Here is a 20,897-nt window from a genome sequence, read left to right as displayed (position 1 = left end):
AGATATATATATATATATATATATATATATAAATATATTTACATACCAAATATATATAAATATATATAAATATATTTATATACCAAATATATATAAATATATAAATATATTTATATACCAAATATATATAAATGTATTTATATACCAAATATATACCAGATATATTTATATTTATATACCAAATATAAAAATAAAATATATATATTTAGTTTCACTCGTGTCTGTGTGAAGAGACCACCAAACAGGCTTCGTGTGAGCAATAAAGCTTTTTAATCACCTGGGTGCAGGCTGGCTGAGTCCGAAAAGACAGTCAGCGAAGGGAGATAGGGTTGGGGCCGTTTTACAGGATTTGGTTTGGTAAAGGAAAATTACAGTCAAAGGGGGTTGTTCTCTGGCGGGCAGGGGTGGGTGTCACAAGTTGCTTAGTGGGGGACATTTGAGCCAGGATGAGCCAGGAGAAGGAATTTCACAAGGTAATGTCATCAGTTAAGGCAGGGACCGGTCATTTTCACTTCTTTTGTGGTGGAATGTCATCAGTTAAGGCAGGAACAGGCCATTTTCACTTCTTTTGTGATTCTTCACTTACTTCAGGCCATCTGGACGTATGTACATGCAGATCACAGGGGATATGATGGCTTAGCTTGGGCTCAGAGGCCTGACATTTAGTATATTTACTAAATAGATATAAATATATATTTACTAAACATATACATTTATATTTATATGTACCATATAAATACCCAATAGTAGAATCGCTAGACAAAATGTATGTACATTAAAATTTTGATATACAATTCCAACAGATCACTCTCACTAGCCAATATGAGACATAGTCAATTTCCCTAACTCTGTGCCAGCTCAGTGTCCTGTTCTTCCATTCCTATGACAGAGCTGAAACAAGAACCTCATAGTTTTCCTTTGAACAACTTTTATTGTTAGTAAAATTCAATATTTTTAATCTCATATTTTTGTCTATTTAAAATATGTGGCATTAATAACATTCAAGCCGAGACCCAAATCAGGAATGCAATCCCATTCACAATTGCCACAAGAAGAATAAAATACCTAAAAATACAGCTAACCAAGGAGGCAAAAGATATATATAATGAGAGTTACAAGATACCCCTGAAAGAAATAAGAGATGTCACAAACAAATGGAAAAACATTCCATGCTCATGAATAGGAGCACAGCTTTGTAAATAAAGGACATAGGGTGAGGAAGCCGGGTTGTTTTAAGAAGCCTGTGTCCCCTGTGAAAAGGCCTATGGTCAAAAGAATATGCATATCTTGTAGAATTACAATGAGTTCATTCTGTAGCAGGATGAGCTGCAGACAAAACTTCTCAGACACGGAGTTGTAGAAGGAAGGGCTTTTTTCAGCTGGTGGCATCTGCAAGCTGCTGCCTTAAAATCCGAGCTCCTTGAATGCAAAGTTTCTGTCCCTTTTAAGGGCTCACAACACTAAAGATTTCACATGAAAGGGTCATGATTGACTTGAGCAAACAGGTGGTATGTGACAGGGGCTGCATGCACTGGTGGTCAGAGAGAAACAGAACAAGGCAGGGAGTTTCACAATGTTCTTCTATACAATGTCTGGAATCTATGAATAACATCGGTTTCTAAGTTATGAGTTGATTTTTAACTACTGGGTTTAGGCCAGGCAGGCCCAGGCCTGGTTTCGGGCCTGGCTCTGGGCTGCCTGTCTTTGGTTTTACTTCCTTGTTGTTTTTTCTTAAAACAGGTACTGAGTATCAAACAATATAAAACCATATAAGAAGGTCTCTCTCTTCCCTCAATTCTAGCTGCAAGTTTTGAGCACTAGACAGCTGAAATAAATTCCTAAAATGTTGAGTTGAGCAAATAGTTCAATGCTATCCCTATCAAACCACCAATGACATTCTTCACAGAATTAGAAACTACTTTAAAATTCATATGGAACCAAAAAAGAGCCTAGCCAAGGCAATCCTAAACAAAAAGAACAAAGTGGGAGGCATCAAGTTACCAAACCTCAAACTATACTACAGAGCTACAGTAACCAAAACAGCATGGTATTAGTACAAAAAACAGACACATAGATAAATGGAACATAACAGAGAGCCCAGAAATAATGCTGTACACCTACAATCATCTGATCTTGGACAAAGCTGACAAAAACAAGCAATGGGGAAAGAAGTCCCCATTTAATAAATGGTGCTGGGATTACTGGCTAGCCATATGCAGAAGATTGAAACTGGGCCCCCAGTTTCAATTTTGTATACTCTGCATACAAAAATCAACTTAAGAAGGATTAAAGACTTAAATATAAAACATTAAACTATAAAAACTCTGGAAAATAACCTAAGAAATACCATTCTGGACATAAGACTTGGCTAAGATTTCATGATTAAGACAACATAAGCAATTGCAGCAAAAACAAAAACTGACAAATGAGATCTAATTAAATTAAAGAGCTTCTGCACATCAAAAGAAACTATTGGCCAGATGTGGTGGCTCTTGTCTAAATCCCAGTACTTTGGGAGGCTGAAGCAGGCAGATTGCTTGAGCTCAGTAGTTCAAGACCAGCTTGGGCAACATGGAAAAACCCATCTCTACAAACAAATACAAAAAATTAACTGGTCTTGAGGGTAAGCACCTGTAGTCCCAGCTACGTGGGGGGCTGAGGTGAAAGGACTGCTTGAGCCTGGGAGGTTGAGGCTACAATGACCCGTGTTTGTGCTACTGCACTCCAGCCTGGGTGTCAAAGTGAGACCTTGTTTCAAAAAACAAAAACAAAACAAAACAAAATGAAACAATTAACAAAGTAACAGACAACCTACAGAATGGTAGAAAATATTTGCCAACTATGCATCCAACAAAGATCTAATATCCAGAATCTATAAGAAACTTCAAAAAATTTACAAGCAAAAAACAAGCAACCCCATTAAAAAGAAAGTGGGCAAAGAACATGAACACATTTCAAAAGAAGACATATATGCATTTAAAAAGCATATAAAAAAATCACTCAACATCATGAATCACTACAGAAATGCATACCATCTCACAGCAGTCAGAATGGCTGTTACTAGAAAGTCAATAAATAACAGACGCTGGCAAGGTTGTGGAGAAAATGGAACACATACACTGTTGGTGGGAGTGTAAATTAGTTTAGCCACTGTGGAGAGCAGGTTGGTGATTCCTCAAAGAACTCAGAATTACCATTCAACTCAGCAATCCCATTATTCCCAAAGGAATGCATATTCCCAAGGAAATATAAATCATTGTACCATAAAGGCACATGCACGTGTATGTCCATTGCAGCACTGTTCACAATAGCAAAGATATGGAATCAACCTAAATGTGCATTAATAATAGGCTGGATAATGAAAATGTGGTATATACAAACACCACGAAATACTATGCAGCCATAAAAAACAACAAGATCATGTCCTCTGTAGCAGTATGGATGGAGCTGGAAGCCATTATCATAAGCAAACTAACACAGGAACAGAAACCCAAATACCACATGTTCTCACTTATAAATGGGGGCCAAACAAAGACAACACATGGATACTAAGAGAAGAACAAGAGACACTGGGATCTACTTGAGGGTGGAGGTTGGGAGGAGGGAGAGGATCAGAAAAAAACCTATTGGGTATTATGATTAATAATTGTGTGATAAAATTATCTGCACACCAAACCCCCATGACATGCAGTTTACCTATGTAACAAACCTGTACATGTACCCCTGAATCTAAAATAAAAGTTAAAAAAAATTAAAAATTGTGGTGCTGCTCTCTTATTAATTGGCAAGAGCTAATTATAACTGAAATTATTTCTGTAACTATAATATAAATTGCAAATGGTTAATGGCTTCTTAATCTTACCAGTTGTCTTTTTGCTTTACTTAAATCTTTTCTAGGAATAATGTCACTACTTCTGACTTGTTTCCCATGTTTATAAATTATTAGTTCAATCAAAATTGTTTGTTTTTTGTGGATGTCAGGCCCTGATATTCTTTGATAATCACTTTTTAATTTTAAACTTTTCTTGAATGAAACTGCTATAACACATATACTTACAAAATGATCAACAGTGTTACGTTATTAAAATAAAATAAACCTCATTTTATATTTTCTTACCTGGAACATTCAGGCTCTTAAATACGTGAGCCAAGATATTTTATCCCTACTCCAAGTAGCTTAGAAGCCCCAGGTAGAGAGACAACCATTATGTTGCTAGCTATGTCAAGGATCTTTGAAAACCTTAACTGTTCATTTTCAGTGCTTTCGATTTTTTCTTTCAGTTGATTAATCTCTTTATTTAACTGCTCAGATTTCTTTTGAAACTCTTCCTTAAGCATTTCTTCTTGTACCTATAAAAGGCAAATAGTCCACTTTTGAAAATCTCCAATTTTCTTCAGGAGTCAGAGTTTTGTATTTAACTAATTCAACATTTAAGCACATGTGTCTATTTCTCTATTATCTTAGAAAACTCTTTGATGAATTTGTGTAACATATCCAGATGATTGGACCTGAATCATGAGAGTATACATGGTTTACCTTTTGTGACATTCCCTAAGCAACATCTCACTGGAGGTAGAAAGAAATTTTGTTCCAGCACAAAGAATGCCCTTTGAGAGGGAATGCAGGTTTAATTCTAATTAATTCTAATTTCCACTGGTGTAGCAAGGCCATGCTCATCTAGCAAATAACGGGAACTGCTGACCCTGTATAAAACATTGGTTGTCAAGCTCCAGGTTGGGACAAGGAATATGTTTTACTCTAGTTGTATAGGATGAATCAGGCCAACACAGAAACAAATGGAGCAATCTGTGATCTTTCAGTATCATTTCATATCAAGCCAAATCTGATACTTTCATCCAGATGGATCTATTTCAGGTACTTTAGATGGTTGTGCCAAAAATCCCAAGGATTGGTGGACTAAGGTCCTATTTCACTGGGGCACAGTGAGACCATCCTGTAGTCACCACAAACAACAGCCCAGGACCCTGGAGATGTCATGTGTACTCTCCAAAGTCTAACATGAAGAAGATGCTGGATTCTTGTAGACTTCCAGCCTTCAGTAGAATTTAGATGTATTTGAGATTTTAGTGAAACATACAACTTTTGTGTTTCCTTCTGGAATCATGACTGTGCCTAAAATTTTGGTCCTTCCTTTCCTAAAGAAGCAGGGCATTATCGCTCAGGCACTGCCATGCTTCACTGAGACTCACCTTCAGCTTGTGTTTTAGTAGCCTTTCATGCTCTCTGAGAAGGTTTTCCCTTTCCTCCTCCAACTTCTTCTCCATTTGGGCCATGTATTCCCGGAAGCTTCTCTCTTGAGCCTCCATCATTTGCTGCTGCTCCTTCTGTTTTTCTCTTAGCAGCTCCTGTTCCTTCTCAGCTGCTTCCTTCATGGCCCGCTCCGCTATTCCACAAAGGTTTTAGAGAGGGAAGAACATGACAGTTATTCCTGAGTTCTACCCTCCTGAGCTCAGATCAAACCGACTCGGAGAAAAACACAAAGGTGAGGGATTGGGAATCTCTGAATTCTCTCACTAGCCATGTCTGGAAGACAATGTTGAACAATGTGATGCGAAGGCACTGGCTGGAGGTTCGACCCCAATCCCCTTGCGATTTTGAGATTTAGCAGAGTATATGTTCCATGGTGGGAGGAAGCTCCCTCCTCTATAGTAAGAGAAAGCAAATTCCAAGTATACAATATATTTTTTAACTATAGTCGCTATGCTGTACATTTGGTATCCAGAACTTATTAATATTTTAACTCAATGTTTGTGACTTTTGAAGCTCCTTTTAACTGGAATATCTTTCGGTGTGATCAGCAAGAAGGCATTGCAGGAAACTCCCAACCCCTCTGATAGCTGAGCCCTGCCCCTGTACCTGCTATGGCCTTCTCTCCAGCAGTGAGGGCTTTGTCTGACTGCAGAATGGATTCCTCTACAACCACCTGTGACTGCAGGAAGTTCTGGAGGACCTCGTTTGCCTGAGGAACCAAGAAAGAGCAAAGACCTGTCAGGCAGCAAAGATCTCATCTTATGATGGTGAAATTATTGTTCAATGAAGTCACAAATCTAACCCTGTAAACTTTGCATAATTCTTAAGATCCCACAGTGGTTTCTTTTCTTCCACAGCCACAAGAAGTCCAAGCTCTTTGTTAAGACATAAAAACCCTGTTTAGCAGCCTCCCTCCTGCCTGTCCAGCCTCCTCTCCCAGGGATGCCACTCACCACCCACCCCAGGGTACAGACAACCCGACAACGTAAATGGGCAGTTCTATAAATACACATTCTCAGTTTTTTGCAGTATTGCACAATCTTTTTCTTCTGTTTGAAAGCTGTGCTACATTTTCTTAACTAGGATAACCTCTATGGATATGTCAGCTAGCATTCCCACTCTGCCCAGAAGCTTTTCCAGGCTGCATTCTGAAATTTGTTCCCACTTTATTGAGGAATGATTTACAACTGGAAGTTGTGTATATTTAAGTTGTACAGCCTGATGTTTGATATATGTATTCATTGTGAAATGATTACTGCAATCAAGCCAATTAACATATGTATCACCTCATAGAGTTCTCTTTTCTTTTGTAGAGAACACTTGAGATCTACTCTCTTAGCAAATTCCAAGTAGAATTCTTTTTTTAGCTACAGTCACTATGCTGTACATTAGGTATCCAGAAAGTGTTAATATTATAACTGAATATTTGTTACTTTTGATCAATATCTCCCCTTTTCCCCACCTCTCTGCCCTTGGTAACCGCCATTCAGCTCTCTGTTAACATAAGTTCAGAATTTTTTTTCTCATTCACATAAAAGTGAGTCATGCCATATTTGTCTCTCTGAGTCTGGCTTATTTTACTAAGTCTAAATTCCTGGAGGTTCACTGATGTTGCCACAGTGTCAGGATTTCCTTCATTTTAAGGCTAAATAATATTTTATTATATATGTATATATACACATACCTATACACACACACATATACATGTATGTATATCACATTTTCTTCATGTGTTTATCTGTGGATAAACAAAACTTGTTTTTATATCTTGGCTATTATGAATAATGCTGAAATGAATAGGAGTACAAATATCTCTTTAAGATTGTGATTTTGTTTCTTTTGGAAATACACCACGAGTCCACCAAAAGCTGTTAAAACTAAGTTCAGTAAAGTTGCAGGATGCAAAATTAACATACAAAATCAGTTACATTTCTATACACTAACAAAATATTATATGAAAGATAAGAAAATTACATTTACAATAGCATAAGAAATAAAATACTTACAAATAAATTTAACCAAGGAGGTGAAAAATGTGCACACTGAAAACTATAAAATGTTGAAGAAAGAAATTAAAGAAGATATAAAATAAATGGAGAGATATCCCATGTTCATTAATTAGAAGAAATAATATTGTTAAGATGTCCATACTACCCCGAATTATCTGTAGATTTAATGCAAGCTTCTATCAAATTTCCAGTGACATTTTTCACAGAAATAAGAAAACCAATTCTAAAATTCATATAGAAACAAAAAAGATCCTGAATAGCCACAGTTTACAGCTATCTTGAGTGACAAAAACAAAGCTGGAAGTATTGAATTACCTGATTTCATAATCTGCTACAAAGCTATGGTAATCAAATAGCATAGTACTGGCATAAAAACAGATAGATAAACCCCACAGAACAGAACAGAGAGCCAGGGATTAAATTTACATATATATATGACCAAGTAATTTTCAACAAATGTGACAAGAGTACACTTGGGAAAAGGATAGTCTCTTCAACAAATGGTGCAGGGAAAATTGGATATTCAAAACAATAAAGCTGGAACTTTATCTTACACTATACAGAAAAATCAACTAAAAACAGATTAAAGATTTAACCATAAGACCAGATATCATAAAACTCCAAGAAGAAAACAGAGGGGAAATGCTCCTTGATATTGGCCTTGGCAGCAGTCTTTTCGATTTGGCATCAAAAGCACAGGCAACAAGTGCAAAAATAAGTGGGACTACATCAAACTAAAAATTTCTGCAGAGCAAAGAAAACAATCAATAAAATGAAAAAGAATTGTCTTCCATACAGAATGGAAGAAAACACTTGCACACCATAAATCTGATAAGGGGTTAATATCTAAAATACAAAAGGAAATCATATAACTAAATAGCAGAAAAAAACACTCAAGAAACCAATGAACATATTAAAAAATGAGCATAAAACCTAAATAGACTTTTGTCAAAAGAAGACCTGGCCAACAGGTATGTGAAAGCATGGTCAACATCACTAATCATCAGGGAAATGCAAATCAAAACCGCAGTGACATTTTATCTCACACATTTTAGAATGATAATTATCCAATAGTCAAAAGATAACAAGTGTTGGCAAAGATATGGAGAAAAGGGAATTCTTGGAAACTGTTTGTAGGAACAGAAATTGGTATAGTCCTCATGGAACACAGGACAAAAGTTTCCTCAAAAGGAAAAATTCTGAGTTTCCAATGGCTGTCAAGTACATAAGTCAGCCCTATCAGCTCCACCACTTGCTGGCTGTGTTGTCTTAGGCACACTTCTCCTTGCATTACATTTCTCAACTGCCTATGTGGATGATAGTGGTACCTAATTTACATTTTTCTGAGAATCAAACTGATAATCCAACAAAATCACTTCCTCTGATATAGGAAGTGAATCATCAAGATCATCATCATCATCATCATATTAGTACATACCAGTACGATAACCGTAATTGTACCCTATCCAGTCGAATATTAATTTGTCCATCTCAGGTAAAATAATACACTTCTGAAAACGTAGTTGTTTGCTTCATAAGATATCCTCTGTACTTAGCACAAAAACTATCCCATTAATTAATAAATATAATAAATGGGTTGTTTCATCTGGATTCATGATGTTAAATCCTCTTGGAGAAGAAATATTTCTGATTTCTTAAGAGTGTCTAACTAATTGCGGATTTAAATACTAAAAAACTCAAAATAGCATCATGTTCTGCTTCCTCTCCACAAGTGGTGCTATATTCTTAGATTTTCAGAAGGGGCAACAAAAACCCTCTGACTATCCTCTGTTATCCATCCCCCATTCCCCTTTTCCTCACCTTAACTCCTTTTCTGGGCACTAGCTTATAGTCCCGCTCAACCTGTTTCTTTTCTTCTAAGTAGAGATTGTGTCCTCCAGGAACAGAGAAAATTCCTCTCAAAATGCTTTCAGTCAGGTGCTCTGAAAGCCGCTTAAGCTCAGCCTGGCAAAATTTGGCAGATGCCTCTTCATTCTGCAGCACAAAGTCTTCCTTCTTTTTCTCTATGGTGTCCTGCCAGAAAAATGTAGGGAAAACAGTAGAAAGAAGCTGTTAGAAGGGAAGGTCCAACTGTTATCCTCTTGGAAGAAGTAGTCTGAAGGCCTCAGAGTGGACTGGGATATGGTGTAGACCAAGAGTCACAAGAATGATTTTGTTCCCAACTATGTGATCATTTATCTGTGTGACCTGTGGAAAGCCCTTTAACCCCCCAGGGGTTAAGCTCAATATCTGTAAATTTATGTGGTTAGAAGACATAAACTCTACGGTTCTTTTAGGTATAGTATGATTAATAGGGATCCAACCTCCAGTAATGAGCAGTAAAAAGTTGAATTCTGGCTGGAAGCAAAATTTCCCCAGAAAACATAGGTTGCTATGTATAAAAAACATACATATGGCAAATCAACTTCACAGTAGTGAATTAAGCATATTCTGATGAGAAAAATGAACCATTTGTGTATTTCTTCAATGAGAGTTTGAATATGTGAGGATACAGGAACAGAATTTTCTTTTGTTTGTATTTGTAAGTTACAATCCAGTTGCATTTTATCATTATGAATTAAGAGATTATTGTCACTTTTAGGTCAGTCTGAGACAGACTGAAAGACAAACTTTCAGTAAACATGCCTACGGTAAGTAGACTTAAGATGTCCCATAAGGTTTCTCACTCCTTGGTACCCACACCTGCATAGTTCCTGGGCCTATGAATATGATGGATACTAATCCTGTGATTAGATTACGTTGTGTAGCACAAGTTGACTTTGAGAAATGGAGTGTGCCCTGTTGGGCATGACCTAATCACATGAGCCCCTTAAAAGTGGTTTTCTCTAGCTGGTGTGAGAAGAGGAATTCAGTGAAATTAGAAACATAAGGATTTCATGCATCATTGCTGACTTGAAGATGGATGGGTTTACCCAGAGCCTCTATATGAAATCTAAGCCCCTTTGACACCTTGTTTTCAGCCTGTGGCACACTGAGCAGAGTACCCAGACACCCTGACAAGGACTTCTGACCTACATAACTATGAGCTAATAGCATGTGTTGTTTTAAGCTGCTAAACTCATGATAATTTCTTTTGCAGCAATAGAAAAAAAAAAGTGACAAACCTCTAGAAGAAGGGTGACCTATAGCCCATAGAGCCCTGTTATTCACAAGAAACCATTGTCTTTCCACAATGGTAAGGAGATGAACCAGCGGGTCAAAAAGCTACACTTTATGCATCATTTCGGAAGGGCAGAAATCAGGAAGGATAAATGCTAAAAGTACCACAAGCTTCTTCTGGAATTCATGGTTTTCATCCTTGAAGGAGTGCTCCATGAAGACTGCAATGGCTTCCCTCTCACAGGCTGCATGCAAGTCCAGCAGCTCCTGGAGCGTGTCTGTGGGGAGCCTCAGTTGCTGGGCCATCTGCTGGCTATAGTGGTCGGCTGCCCTCTGCACGGCCGCTGGGTTCTCAAGCTGGGCCAGTGCTGTCACTGCATTCTCCAGACAAGGTACTGCTCCACTGTTGATGGCATCTACATAAGTCACCACCAGAGTCCCCAGCCCTGAATCACATATATTTAGGGAAAATTTACAGTTCTCACTCATTATTTATACAAGTTTTAAGAGTCAGCATTCTAAAAATTACAAAAATTCTAATTATCTTGAAGTTTCTTATCACTCCTCTTCTTTATTCTCTTCCTCTTCCTTTTTCATCTTCCTCTATGAATTCAACTCTTTATAATAACATCCCTATTTTTCCTATTCACTCTTTTTTATGGCTCTTGGATTCACATTACAAAATTAAATTACTCATTGCAACCAATATGTTTTTGTGTTTTATGGAAAAATACATTTCCATTTAAATACCATATAAATGAGTTTGTTAGCAGGGAAAGTAAGTTATATAATTTGTGAGTCCTACTTCCAAATAAAAATGCAAGTCCCCTCATTTCTTATTCTTTACAAGGGAACTTGCATTTTCATTTGGAGACAAGAAATTTTTATTTGAAGACAGTAACATAAACCATTGAACCAAGCATGGGCCCATCTCACCATAGGGAGTGGACGACTACACAGGTTGCATGCCATGAAGCTAGCCCCGTAATTAATATGACATTTAAATTTGTTTCTCAAACTCTCAATGAGCTTCCATGGAACTCATGGCCTGATGTTGATTTCCTGACTAATGTAAATTTATAAAATATATCGTATATCTTCACTGAGAAACACTAATCCTATAGGACTTTTCCTCATCACGCAGATTTCTCTCCTTAGGAGTTTCTGTTTATGCCATTAGTGTATTAATTTTGTGAGATATATTAGGCCTCAAGAAAGTTTCATTATGAGTAAACTTTAATTAAGAAACAGTCATTTCTATGTGTGCAATGAACATCTCCTTCTCTGCATTCCTATAAAGAAGCAAACAATATTATTGAAAAACTTGGAGTCATTACAGCTTCAACACATCCTGGACCACAGACAGACATGCTTTGGGACAAAAAAAGACTCACGCTTTCCAGTGACAATGATTCCCTCTCTCAGGGTCTTGGTCTTTGCATGGGTGAAGATATAAGAACAGAAGTTGTCTGATTGCATCAGGAAATGCCTTTCCAGATTTTCTTCTGGCACTTCGTCCACATGATTTAAATATTGTTTGTCATTTGTAGGCCGGTCAAAGACAAAGCACTTCTGCTTTGGGAAGAAATGCCTGATACACTCTCTACACATGTTCGAATTTTGAATTTGGGGATTCTTGCCTGTGGAATTGTAAAAAAGAGTGCTCACTGAAGAGACAGCCTGCAGGCAAGGGGGCTGAGGACTTTTCCAGGGATCTTTGCATCCCTGCAGCTCCCCTGCCTTGTAAATCTTGTTTTATGCAATCATATAAAACAGCCTTGTGCTAATCCAATGAAGGCATGGAAAATCCATTTTTGTACAGGAGCGAGAGTCAGGAAAGAACTCTTGAAGAGGAAGGGAAGACATCTACCACAAAATGAAGAAACTTATGACTGGTTTCCTTGGCTTTTGTATGCTAGCCAGCAGACTATGTATTAAATGTTTCTGAATGATTAATTAAATGGAGCAGTTGTCAGAAATACCTTCTGATATTACAGTCCTATGTCAGAGGTGAAACATGGGCCCTAAATTAAAGCAACACTAGAAATAAGAATAATATGTTTCTTAGAAAAATATCATGAAGGTGAATGATACCCAAGTCAGTAATAAAATTTAAAAGTATTTCAAAACCAGAACCCCAAATTATAAGCACCATAAATATGTTTAGAGATTCCTTTATCTGAAAAATCCAGAGTAAAGTTAATCCAGATATAACTTGGAGACCTCACCACCTTTCAATGTCAGATTATATTAGGTCTCACATTGTCTTGCAGAGGGATTCTGTGGCATATATCAGTTATTCAAAACAAATGTTTGTTGAAAGGATGAATAAATGAACAAAGATGGATATTGATTGTAGGTGCCAACAGGTATCCACTCTGCTAAATATAATCTGTTTAACAAACGTTAATAGATTGACAACATATTTTATGAATCTGTAGAATGAAGTAGGTGATGTTATGAAAATAGTAAAATGAAGGATTTGACAGTCTTACTGGAAGCATATGTCAGTGTTTTTTTTTTTTTTAACTTCCTGAATCGTTTGCTGTATAAATCTCCTTTTTCTCTAAAGGATGTAACTATCCAGGCTAATGAAATAGACAGGGTGAAATATATTTCCAAAGTTAGATCATTTGACTTCTTGTGATTCTGTGTTTACCAGCTTCCAAGCTTATTAGTTAATTTCTCTAAATAGAATAGGAGGAGCAATTAAAGCTAATAAGTAACACAAATATATGAGTCTTAGGATGTGATAATATTAATTGCAATCTTCAATATATTTTTAATGGTACTTATTGGTCTAAAATGATTTGATAGAACTTCGAGTTTTAAATTTCCTCAATGAATTTGAACCTCGGCCTCTGGGAAATTTCAAGTAAAAATAACCACAAAAATCATAATCACTTGTCAATCACCAACCACCATGAGCATGGGCCTCAAATCAATCCAGTCTAATGTAAACATTTGTGTCAGGTGCTGAATAGCAGGTCTTAGTTGATCCTACCCCCCACTGAACCTTCCCACATCCAGGCCATGCTCTGATACCTGGAATCAGCTTCAAGGCATTCTCTAGGTACTCATCTTCCGTGATGGGGTGTCCATCTAACTTTAGCTCCAGGGTAAAATCCCGAACAGCCCAAATAAAGTCTGGAAAGAAACTCACAAACTCGCTGGAGTCCTCAACTTCATCAGGTATGGGGCAGGATTTTGCCCTGATTAGCTCTGCTAGCTCAGTCACATAGCTGGGATCTCAGCTAAGGAAGGATAGCACCCTACACCATCATTTCCACATCTCACTTAGAAACAAGTTTTATACACATTCCCTTTTGCACTCTGTCTTTTCTTACTCAACCAGGAAACTGAGTCACAGCAAAGAAGACACAGTATCAATTCCCATTCCCCTAAACTCCATAAAACCTGCTCTTCACTTCCCAGAAGGATACTGCAGCTGCTCCAGGGCCTGATGGTTGATGGTGCTCATGCTGTTGTAGACAAAGCTGCTGCTTAGAAGCACAGCCAGGGCAAAGATCCATGAGTCATTCTTAGGGTTACTCTAGAAAGCATATAAAGCAAAAGACTTAGGAGTATTCTCTTCATTCATTCATTCATTCATTCATTTGGTTGTTCCTTAGCTATTTCAGCTGTATGATAGTTGAATAATAGGGTAAATAACAAATTTTGAAGCCAATGCTGAATTCAAACTTCATATTTAGATTTTTACATTAATCCTTTTCAGGCTATCGGTTCATTTAGCAGAAATGAATGACATTGTCAATGTGAGTAACATATTCAATAAAGTGCGTAGAACATAATAGTGCCACGTAATCAGCGTGCAATCATTCCATTGCAATTTTGTTCTCACTCATGGCATATTAAGGCCACAAATGCTATTCAGTTAAGTTCAAAAACTCTACCTTGTGTATCTGACAAAATGCAGACCCTGCATTTGGTTTTGTGGATATAAAGTTCCTCACGACAGTCCCTGTCTTCAAGATGACTTTCTGGTGCAGCAGATAAACATGTCAATATACAAATTCAATCAGAATAATAATCACTGCTGGGGGAGGAAAACCCAAAGTTATAAAGTATAAAACAACTAAAAAGAAGGGAGTGGGAGGCACATAAATGTGAACAGTTACTCTGTGAATTCAGGAGCAAGAAGTGATTATGTTTGACAGGCATATGAAGGCAGCAGTTTGAAAATAGTTGCACTTCAAAAAGTTGATAGAGTGTGGACTTGTGAAGAAGGACGGATAAAGCAGGTGGAAAGATCAATAGAGGCCAAGTCAGAATTGTCAGAGCATGGTTATAAAAGGGCATTACACAGTTATTTCGTTTGCCTGAAGCAGTGAGTATGCACGTTGGTGAAGTGGAAGAGGAGGCTGGAAACAAGATTCATGGCAAAACATGAAAGAGTTTTTAAAAAAATTTAGATGGTCCCCAAATCACATTACAAGTTCTAAGGTCAGCTAGTAGTTCTGCTGCTGCCATCAGTTTATATTTTGATATGTTTTGATCGCTTGACAAATGTAATTAGACAAAAAGAAGTTTATGAAAACTACAACATATTAAGAATAAATGTTTCACTTTGATATTACATGAAGAGAATAATTCAGACCTTTAATACTGAAATTTAAAGTTCAGAATTGCTAAGTCGGTGCTTCCTTCCCTCAACTCCCTTTTTTCAATAATGGAAGCCAAGGATCTACTGCTGCTACTTTCAATTCAGACTTAAGACTAATGCAAATAAGAAGAATGGACTGATTGCACCTAACACTTTAAGACAAAATACCTAAAGTTATCTCACTTACAATATTCTTTGTGGGTCTAATTCATGCTATTAAAGAAGTCAGTGGAGAATTAATCTCCAAAGCTCAGAGAGTGGAATCAAAATGTTAGTGATAAAATTAATGCTTTTCTGAAAACTACTGAAATAGATTCCTTCACTACAACCCTATTTTTTCATGGTCCCCTCCTCCAACCTCACACGCCTTAAATAGTAGATCCCATTGTTCCCATGGGTTACAACTTTCTCCAACAAGCCTTCTCTAAGTTGAATGACTGAACTAGTTTCTCATTTTTTGCATCTGTGAAACCCTGTACTTGTCATACCCCGTATTTCTTGTCTTCACAACTAGGCTCTTGGCCTTTACCTTGTTTACTGTTTTATCTGTAGTACTTAGTACAGAGCCCTGGAATTCATCTCTTCAATACATATTTATTAAATTATATCATTCACTCCAGTGTTAAAAATAAGAAGATCTACTCTTAAATATGCCTCAATATTTGAAATTAATAAGGAAGTCTGAGGAAACAGAATTTAGCCTCATTATTCATAATTAGATTTGAGTTTACAGAGATATGTACAGAAGTTGAAGGGAGCTGAAAAAATTAAAAGATGAGAGGTCAACCATGAGCGGTGAAGATTCTCTGCCTTACCTTTTCCACATCGCCCAGGCCCTCAGTGTCCAGAAGGACCAGCGTGTGGTTTGGCTTACAGGGGTGGGGCACACACCACATCCAGATGCCCTTAGTTTTAGACTGCACCGTGGAGCCCAGAGGGAAGCCTGCAGGGAAGAGGAAAAATAACTAACAGTAACAGTGGGTAGAACAGGATGTCCCGGGATTACACTGGTTAAACTTGTAGGAATGTTTAAGTGGCTGGCAGGGGAAAAGGGTTGTTTCCATCTCAGGCAGGACAACTAATCTGATCTTTATATGTATTAAAAATTTTCTCAAACTTGTTTTCTTTCTTAAACTTGTTTAGTAGACAGCAGTTCAGTCCCTAATGGTGCCGAGCTGCTGAGCCAGACAGGAAGTAGGACATTAGCGGGAAGAAATGGCTGCATGGTCTTTCTTTAAAAACAGAAGCACCTAACAGAGCCACAGGTAGATTGTCTTAAAAGTCAGTAAGAACCAAAAGAGAAACCTCGTAGGAAAAAATAATTAAAAAAAAAAACCTTCACAAAATAAGGAATGAAAATGGCAATTAATACGTGAAAAGGTACTTAAACTTATTCATAGTGAAATAAATGGCATGCAACAATACATTCTATAGGGCAGCACAAGTTAAAAGGCTTTATGTTACTGAATTTTTCTCAGGATGTAAAATTCTCAATCACTGCTAATAAGCATGTAAATTGCATTTGAATTTTGAAAAGCTATTCGACTTTATCTAGAAATTTTATGTACTCTCTGATTCAGAAATCCCACTTCTGAGAATATTACACAAAGGAAGATTTTGTACATGTGCACCAGGATATAAATAATAGAGTATTAATGACAGCCTTATTCATTAAAGATAAAAACTGGAAAAATACCAATTTTCAACAGTAAATAAATATACTGTCCTTAGGTAGTGGCATACTGTCTGAGGGTATAAATAATGGGTACACATAGTAACTAGAGAAAACTTATAAACTTCTTATTGAGCAAAGGAAGCAAGACATCCAAAAATACACACAATAAAATTTCCTTTATGTATAAAAGCAGACCAAACTAAACTATTTTTTAGAATGCATATATATTATGTAGAACCATTTTTAAAAACCAAGAGTCAAAGAAGTGTGCCCTGAAAACAAAAACACTGGTGAGTTCTAGTGAAGGTATGACAGGGTATGATTTTTGGATGTTTAGGTTTGGTAATGTTTTATTTCTTGATCTGGATAGTGATTTCTCATGTATTCACTTTATATTTATTAACTTCACTGTACAGGTATGTTGTACATACTCTTCTTTATGTGTCATAGTTCACATATGAGAAAGACTAACTAGAAGGGAATTAATTTATCAAAGTTTTGCCATGAAATGAAGCAAAAAATTAGAAATGGTAGCCCAATTTAAATAGAGGATACACAAGAATTATAATGCCCGTCCTTCTTCATATTTATTTTTTAAAACAGGATCTATTAAACTATATTTGTGTGCTATTTGAAGTGACCAGGTATCCTACACAAAAGTGATGAATGAGAAAGAAAGGGAATAATTGCTGGGGCTGAGCCCCTGAAGAGGTGAGCGTAGATGGGATCAAGAAGACCCATGGAACGGATCTTTCGATAGAGTTGAGATGATTCTTTACTATTGGACTAAAGAGTGATATATATTTGAGATTGTAAATTTGGTGGTGAGAATTAGAAGTTTTCTTCATTGGGAGAAGTCATGCCCTTCTTTAGGATGACCCTAGAGGGGGTGTGATCAGCTGTGTTATCACTGGTTCCAAGTAAATGACTCCTGTCCTAGGACCACACTCACCATTGCTCTTTCCTGCAAGACGATTCATGAGATAGGATTTTCCTGTGCGGTATAGCCCTACAATGGCCACCACCACCATGGGCTGAGAAATCTTGTCAAGAATCTCTAATGCCTTTGAATTCACTGTCAGCTGCTCTTCCTGGTTTTCGACTAGACAAATGGGGGCCATCATGATGGATTCAGATTCTGGATAACCTGTAACCCAGAAAAAACACTCAGTAGAATACAAGATCTTGAAGTCATCTCTAAGGGCGACCTAAGGCACATACATATTAGCGTTTTGCTTGTGGAATGGTATATAAAATTTCTACGTTTTAATGGTATATAAATATATTTCTACGTTTAATGGTATATAAAATTTCTACGTATATAAAATTTGTACATTTCTAATGGAAAAATATTTAGTTTAGCATGTCAAGGACTAGTACGGATCCGTTATGTACATTATTTATGATTCTTACAAGAACGCTAAAGATGCCTTGTCAAGGTGATGCATAAAATAAACAGAATAAGAAAATCAAGGCACTGATGACAGAGCCACAGGAACAGTAAACTCTTGGAATAAATAGGGGCAGGATGTTACATAAAGGAGATGCGGAGTGGTTAGAAAAGGTTCCAGCCATTCCAGAAGAATTTGCTTTCTCATTAATTTAATAAAGAGTATTGCGTACCTACCATGTGCTAATTAACACCATTCTAGATTCTCAGCAACAAGCAAGGAACATAACTGATACAACCTTCTGCCTCCTGGAGCTCTATTTGTTGTAACCGAGCGAGTTACAGAGAAACGCCACACTCTGAGACGAATTTAGGAGTCGTTTATTAGCAGGCCACCGAGAGCCGGCTAGTGCTCAAACTTCTCTCTGCCCGAAGAAGGGGCTAGATTTTCTTCTATACTTTGGTTTAGAAAGGGGAGTTTGGGGGTAGGGGTCTAGTTAAAACAATCCTACAGAAGTAAAGTAGGCAAAAAGTTAAAAGGATAAATGGTTACAGGAAAGTAAACAGTACTAGGTGCAGGGGCTTTAAGTCTATCACAAGGTGATAGAAGCGGGGCTTTGGGCTTTATCAACCAGACACAAACGCGGGGGCTCTGGGTGCTATTAACCGGGCGAATTCCTGGGAACTGCGGGTATGGCTTGCCACAGTACCTTATCAGTTAATTGCATTCTTGGACGTGCTGGGAGTCAGCTTGCACAAGTTAAGTCCCTGAGGAAGCGGGTGGGTAAGGGGCAGCAAGTGAAGGAGCCAAGATGGAGACTGTCTGGCTCTCTTAGCTAAGGGAGAGTCAACTCAGGTTAAAACAAGGTAGGGTATCACATATTCTAGTGGGGGACAGAAAATTAATAAAACAAACAAGCAAAAAATATGTATATGTATACTAGATGATGGTATTTCGCAGGAGAAAATGCCACAGCTCTGGGAGGAAGCCCGAGGACGAGCAGCGCATCCTGGAGACACCGGTGCGCCTCTGGTCGCCGCCTGTGGACAGCCAAGAGACGCTGGGCCACACGGAGCAAAGCACTCAGGGGTTCAAGCAGCATCAGACTTCTCCGCAAGGTTCCTCCACTGCCTTTGTCACCCGCCATTGTGAAGTCTCCACCCTCCCAGTGTGCAGTCTGCGCTTGGGAATTTGTTGTTGTTTGTTCTTTAACCCAAATATACTTGAAAGGTAAAGCTTAGGAGGAGCAAACTTACCTGGCGTGGGCACTGCAGCGTGAAGAGTTCTCTCACCCATTGCTCTGTCCTCCTGCGCCTGGATCCTCGAGAAACGGACTGTTCTTAGAAGCTGAAAGTCCAGCCGGATTTACAGACATCCAGATAAGAGTCTGTGAGAACCGAAATTGAAAGGACATGCACTTTGTGGGAAGTTGACTGTTGGGGATTTTCCTGTTTAGCAAGACAGGAAACTAAAGGAGCTTGAAAGTGCTGGTTCCTCCACACCAGACCCCTGAAACTCAGGTTTGTCCCTCTTCCGCCCTTAGCCTAGGTATCTTTCGCCTCCAAAATGAATATAGAGCAGCAGACATGAATGTTGCTTCATGTACCTGTCTCTCAGGGGTAATTTTGTCAGGGAAGAAATTTGAGTTTTCGTTTGCTTTTATTTTTTTTTTACATGCTCATATGTTTTTGTTTCTCATCTCTTTTCTTAAAGTTATTTTTTCATTAACCATAAAATGTGTGTGCGTGTGTGTTTGTGTGTGTGTCTATGGATATGTATGTATCCTCTAATGTTGTTGCCCAGAGGTGCAGTGGTGGCAAGTAAATACTTCTCTTTCAAAACACAAACATCTCATTGAAACTGGACCTTTTGGAGGACAGCAGGATGATTGGACCATACAAAGCGTAATTTATAATTAGGAGTCTTACCCAGGCTACCAGAAAAATGGACTGAGTTCCTAAAATGACTAGCCAGTTTGTTAACAGAGTTTGGGAAATCTATCTGAAAAAAATGGGTAATGATTCCCCATTTGTGCCTATCCCTTAGATCTTCCTATTTGTTTAATAATGTCTGATTAAACATTTGCAAATTAATAAGTCCAAAATTTTAGGCACTTAATCAGGTAAAATTACTGGTGCTGATTTTGATTCAAAACTTAACATTTATTTCCTATAAGCAATATTGAAAGTGAAAATAAAGCTAAGTCAAGTTTTAAATAGGACCAGTAATAAATCAGGTGCTTTTTTCTCTTACCATTTTTTAATGTCAGGAAGTCTCTCTCTCTTTAAAAAAAAAAAAAAAAAAGAGAGAGAAGAAAAAGAAAAAGTACAGGGATGACTGAATCCAGGTAAATGTGTTTGAAACACCTGAATTTCACCAGTGGCACCCCTTTCCAGATAATCCAACATTACTGACTTCAGATAATCATGGAAACGTTAATCAAGAAGAAATTTAGGCTGGGTGTGGTGGCTCACTCCTGCAATCTAAGCATTTTGGGAGGCCAAGGTGGGCAGATCACTTGAGTCCAGGAATTGGAAACCAGCCTGGGCAACATGGGGAAACTCCATCTCTACAAATAATAATAATAATAAATTAGCTGGGCATAATGGCATGTGCCTGTTATAATAGTCCTAGTTACCTGGGAGTCTGAGGTGGGAGGATAACCTGAGCCCAGGAGGTCAAGGCTGCAATGAGCCATGGTGGTCCCACTGCACTCCAACCCCGGCAACAGAGTGAGACGCTGTCTCAAAAAAAATTGTTAATTCACAGTTGTATGTATAATGATTGCACATAGCAATATGTCTAT

At 37.7% G+C, this 20,897-nt stretch overlaps 1 protein-coding gene across 2 annotated transcripts; it reads right to left on the bottom strand.

Annotated features, from left to right (window-relative positions):
* Positions 1-253: 253 nt before the first annotated feature.
* GBP4 (guanylate binding protein 4) lies at positions 254-19,497 on the bottom strand. Of its 2 annotated transcripts, XM_054531556.1 has the most exons (12): positions 19,348-19,497; positions 17,653-17,847; positions 15,841-15,968; positions 14,316-14,402; positions 13,845-13,954; positions 13,447-13,643; positions 11,796-12,041; positions 10,567-10,847; positions 9,103-9,315; positions 5,879-5,981; positions 5,212-5,405; positions 254-4,350 (listed from the first exon to the last, which is right to left on the bottom strand). In XM_054531556.1, the coding sequence occupies exons 1-12, from the start codon at positions 19,385-19,387 to the stop codon at positions 4,135-4,137; spliced, it is 2,010 nt and encodes a 669-aa protein (XP_054387531.1). In that variant the 5' UTR covers positions 19,388-19,497; the 3' UTR covers positions 254-4,134. The 2 variants fall into 2 exon arrangements, with proteins under 2 accessions (XP_054387531.1, XP_054387537.1); XM_054531562.1 differs by lacking the exon at positions 14,316-14,402.
* Between the last annotated feature and the right edge of the window lie 1,400 nt (positions 19,498-20,897).

This window comes from Pongo abelii, chromosome 1 (genome assembly GCF_028885655.2).
Source record: "Pongo abelii isolate AG06213 chromosome 1, NHGRI_mPonAbe1-v2.0_pri, whole genome shotgun sequence".
In the NCBI taxonomy this organism is placed as follows: domain Eukaryota; kingdom Metazoa; phylum Chordata; class Mammalia; order Primates; family Hominidae; genus Pongo; species Pongo abelii.
The sequence above is the reverse complement of the archived record's forward strand: the minus strand, read 5'-3'. Positions and strand labels throughout refer to the sequence as shown.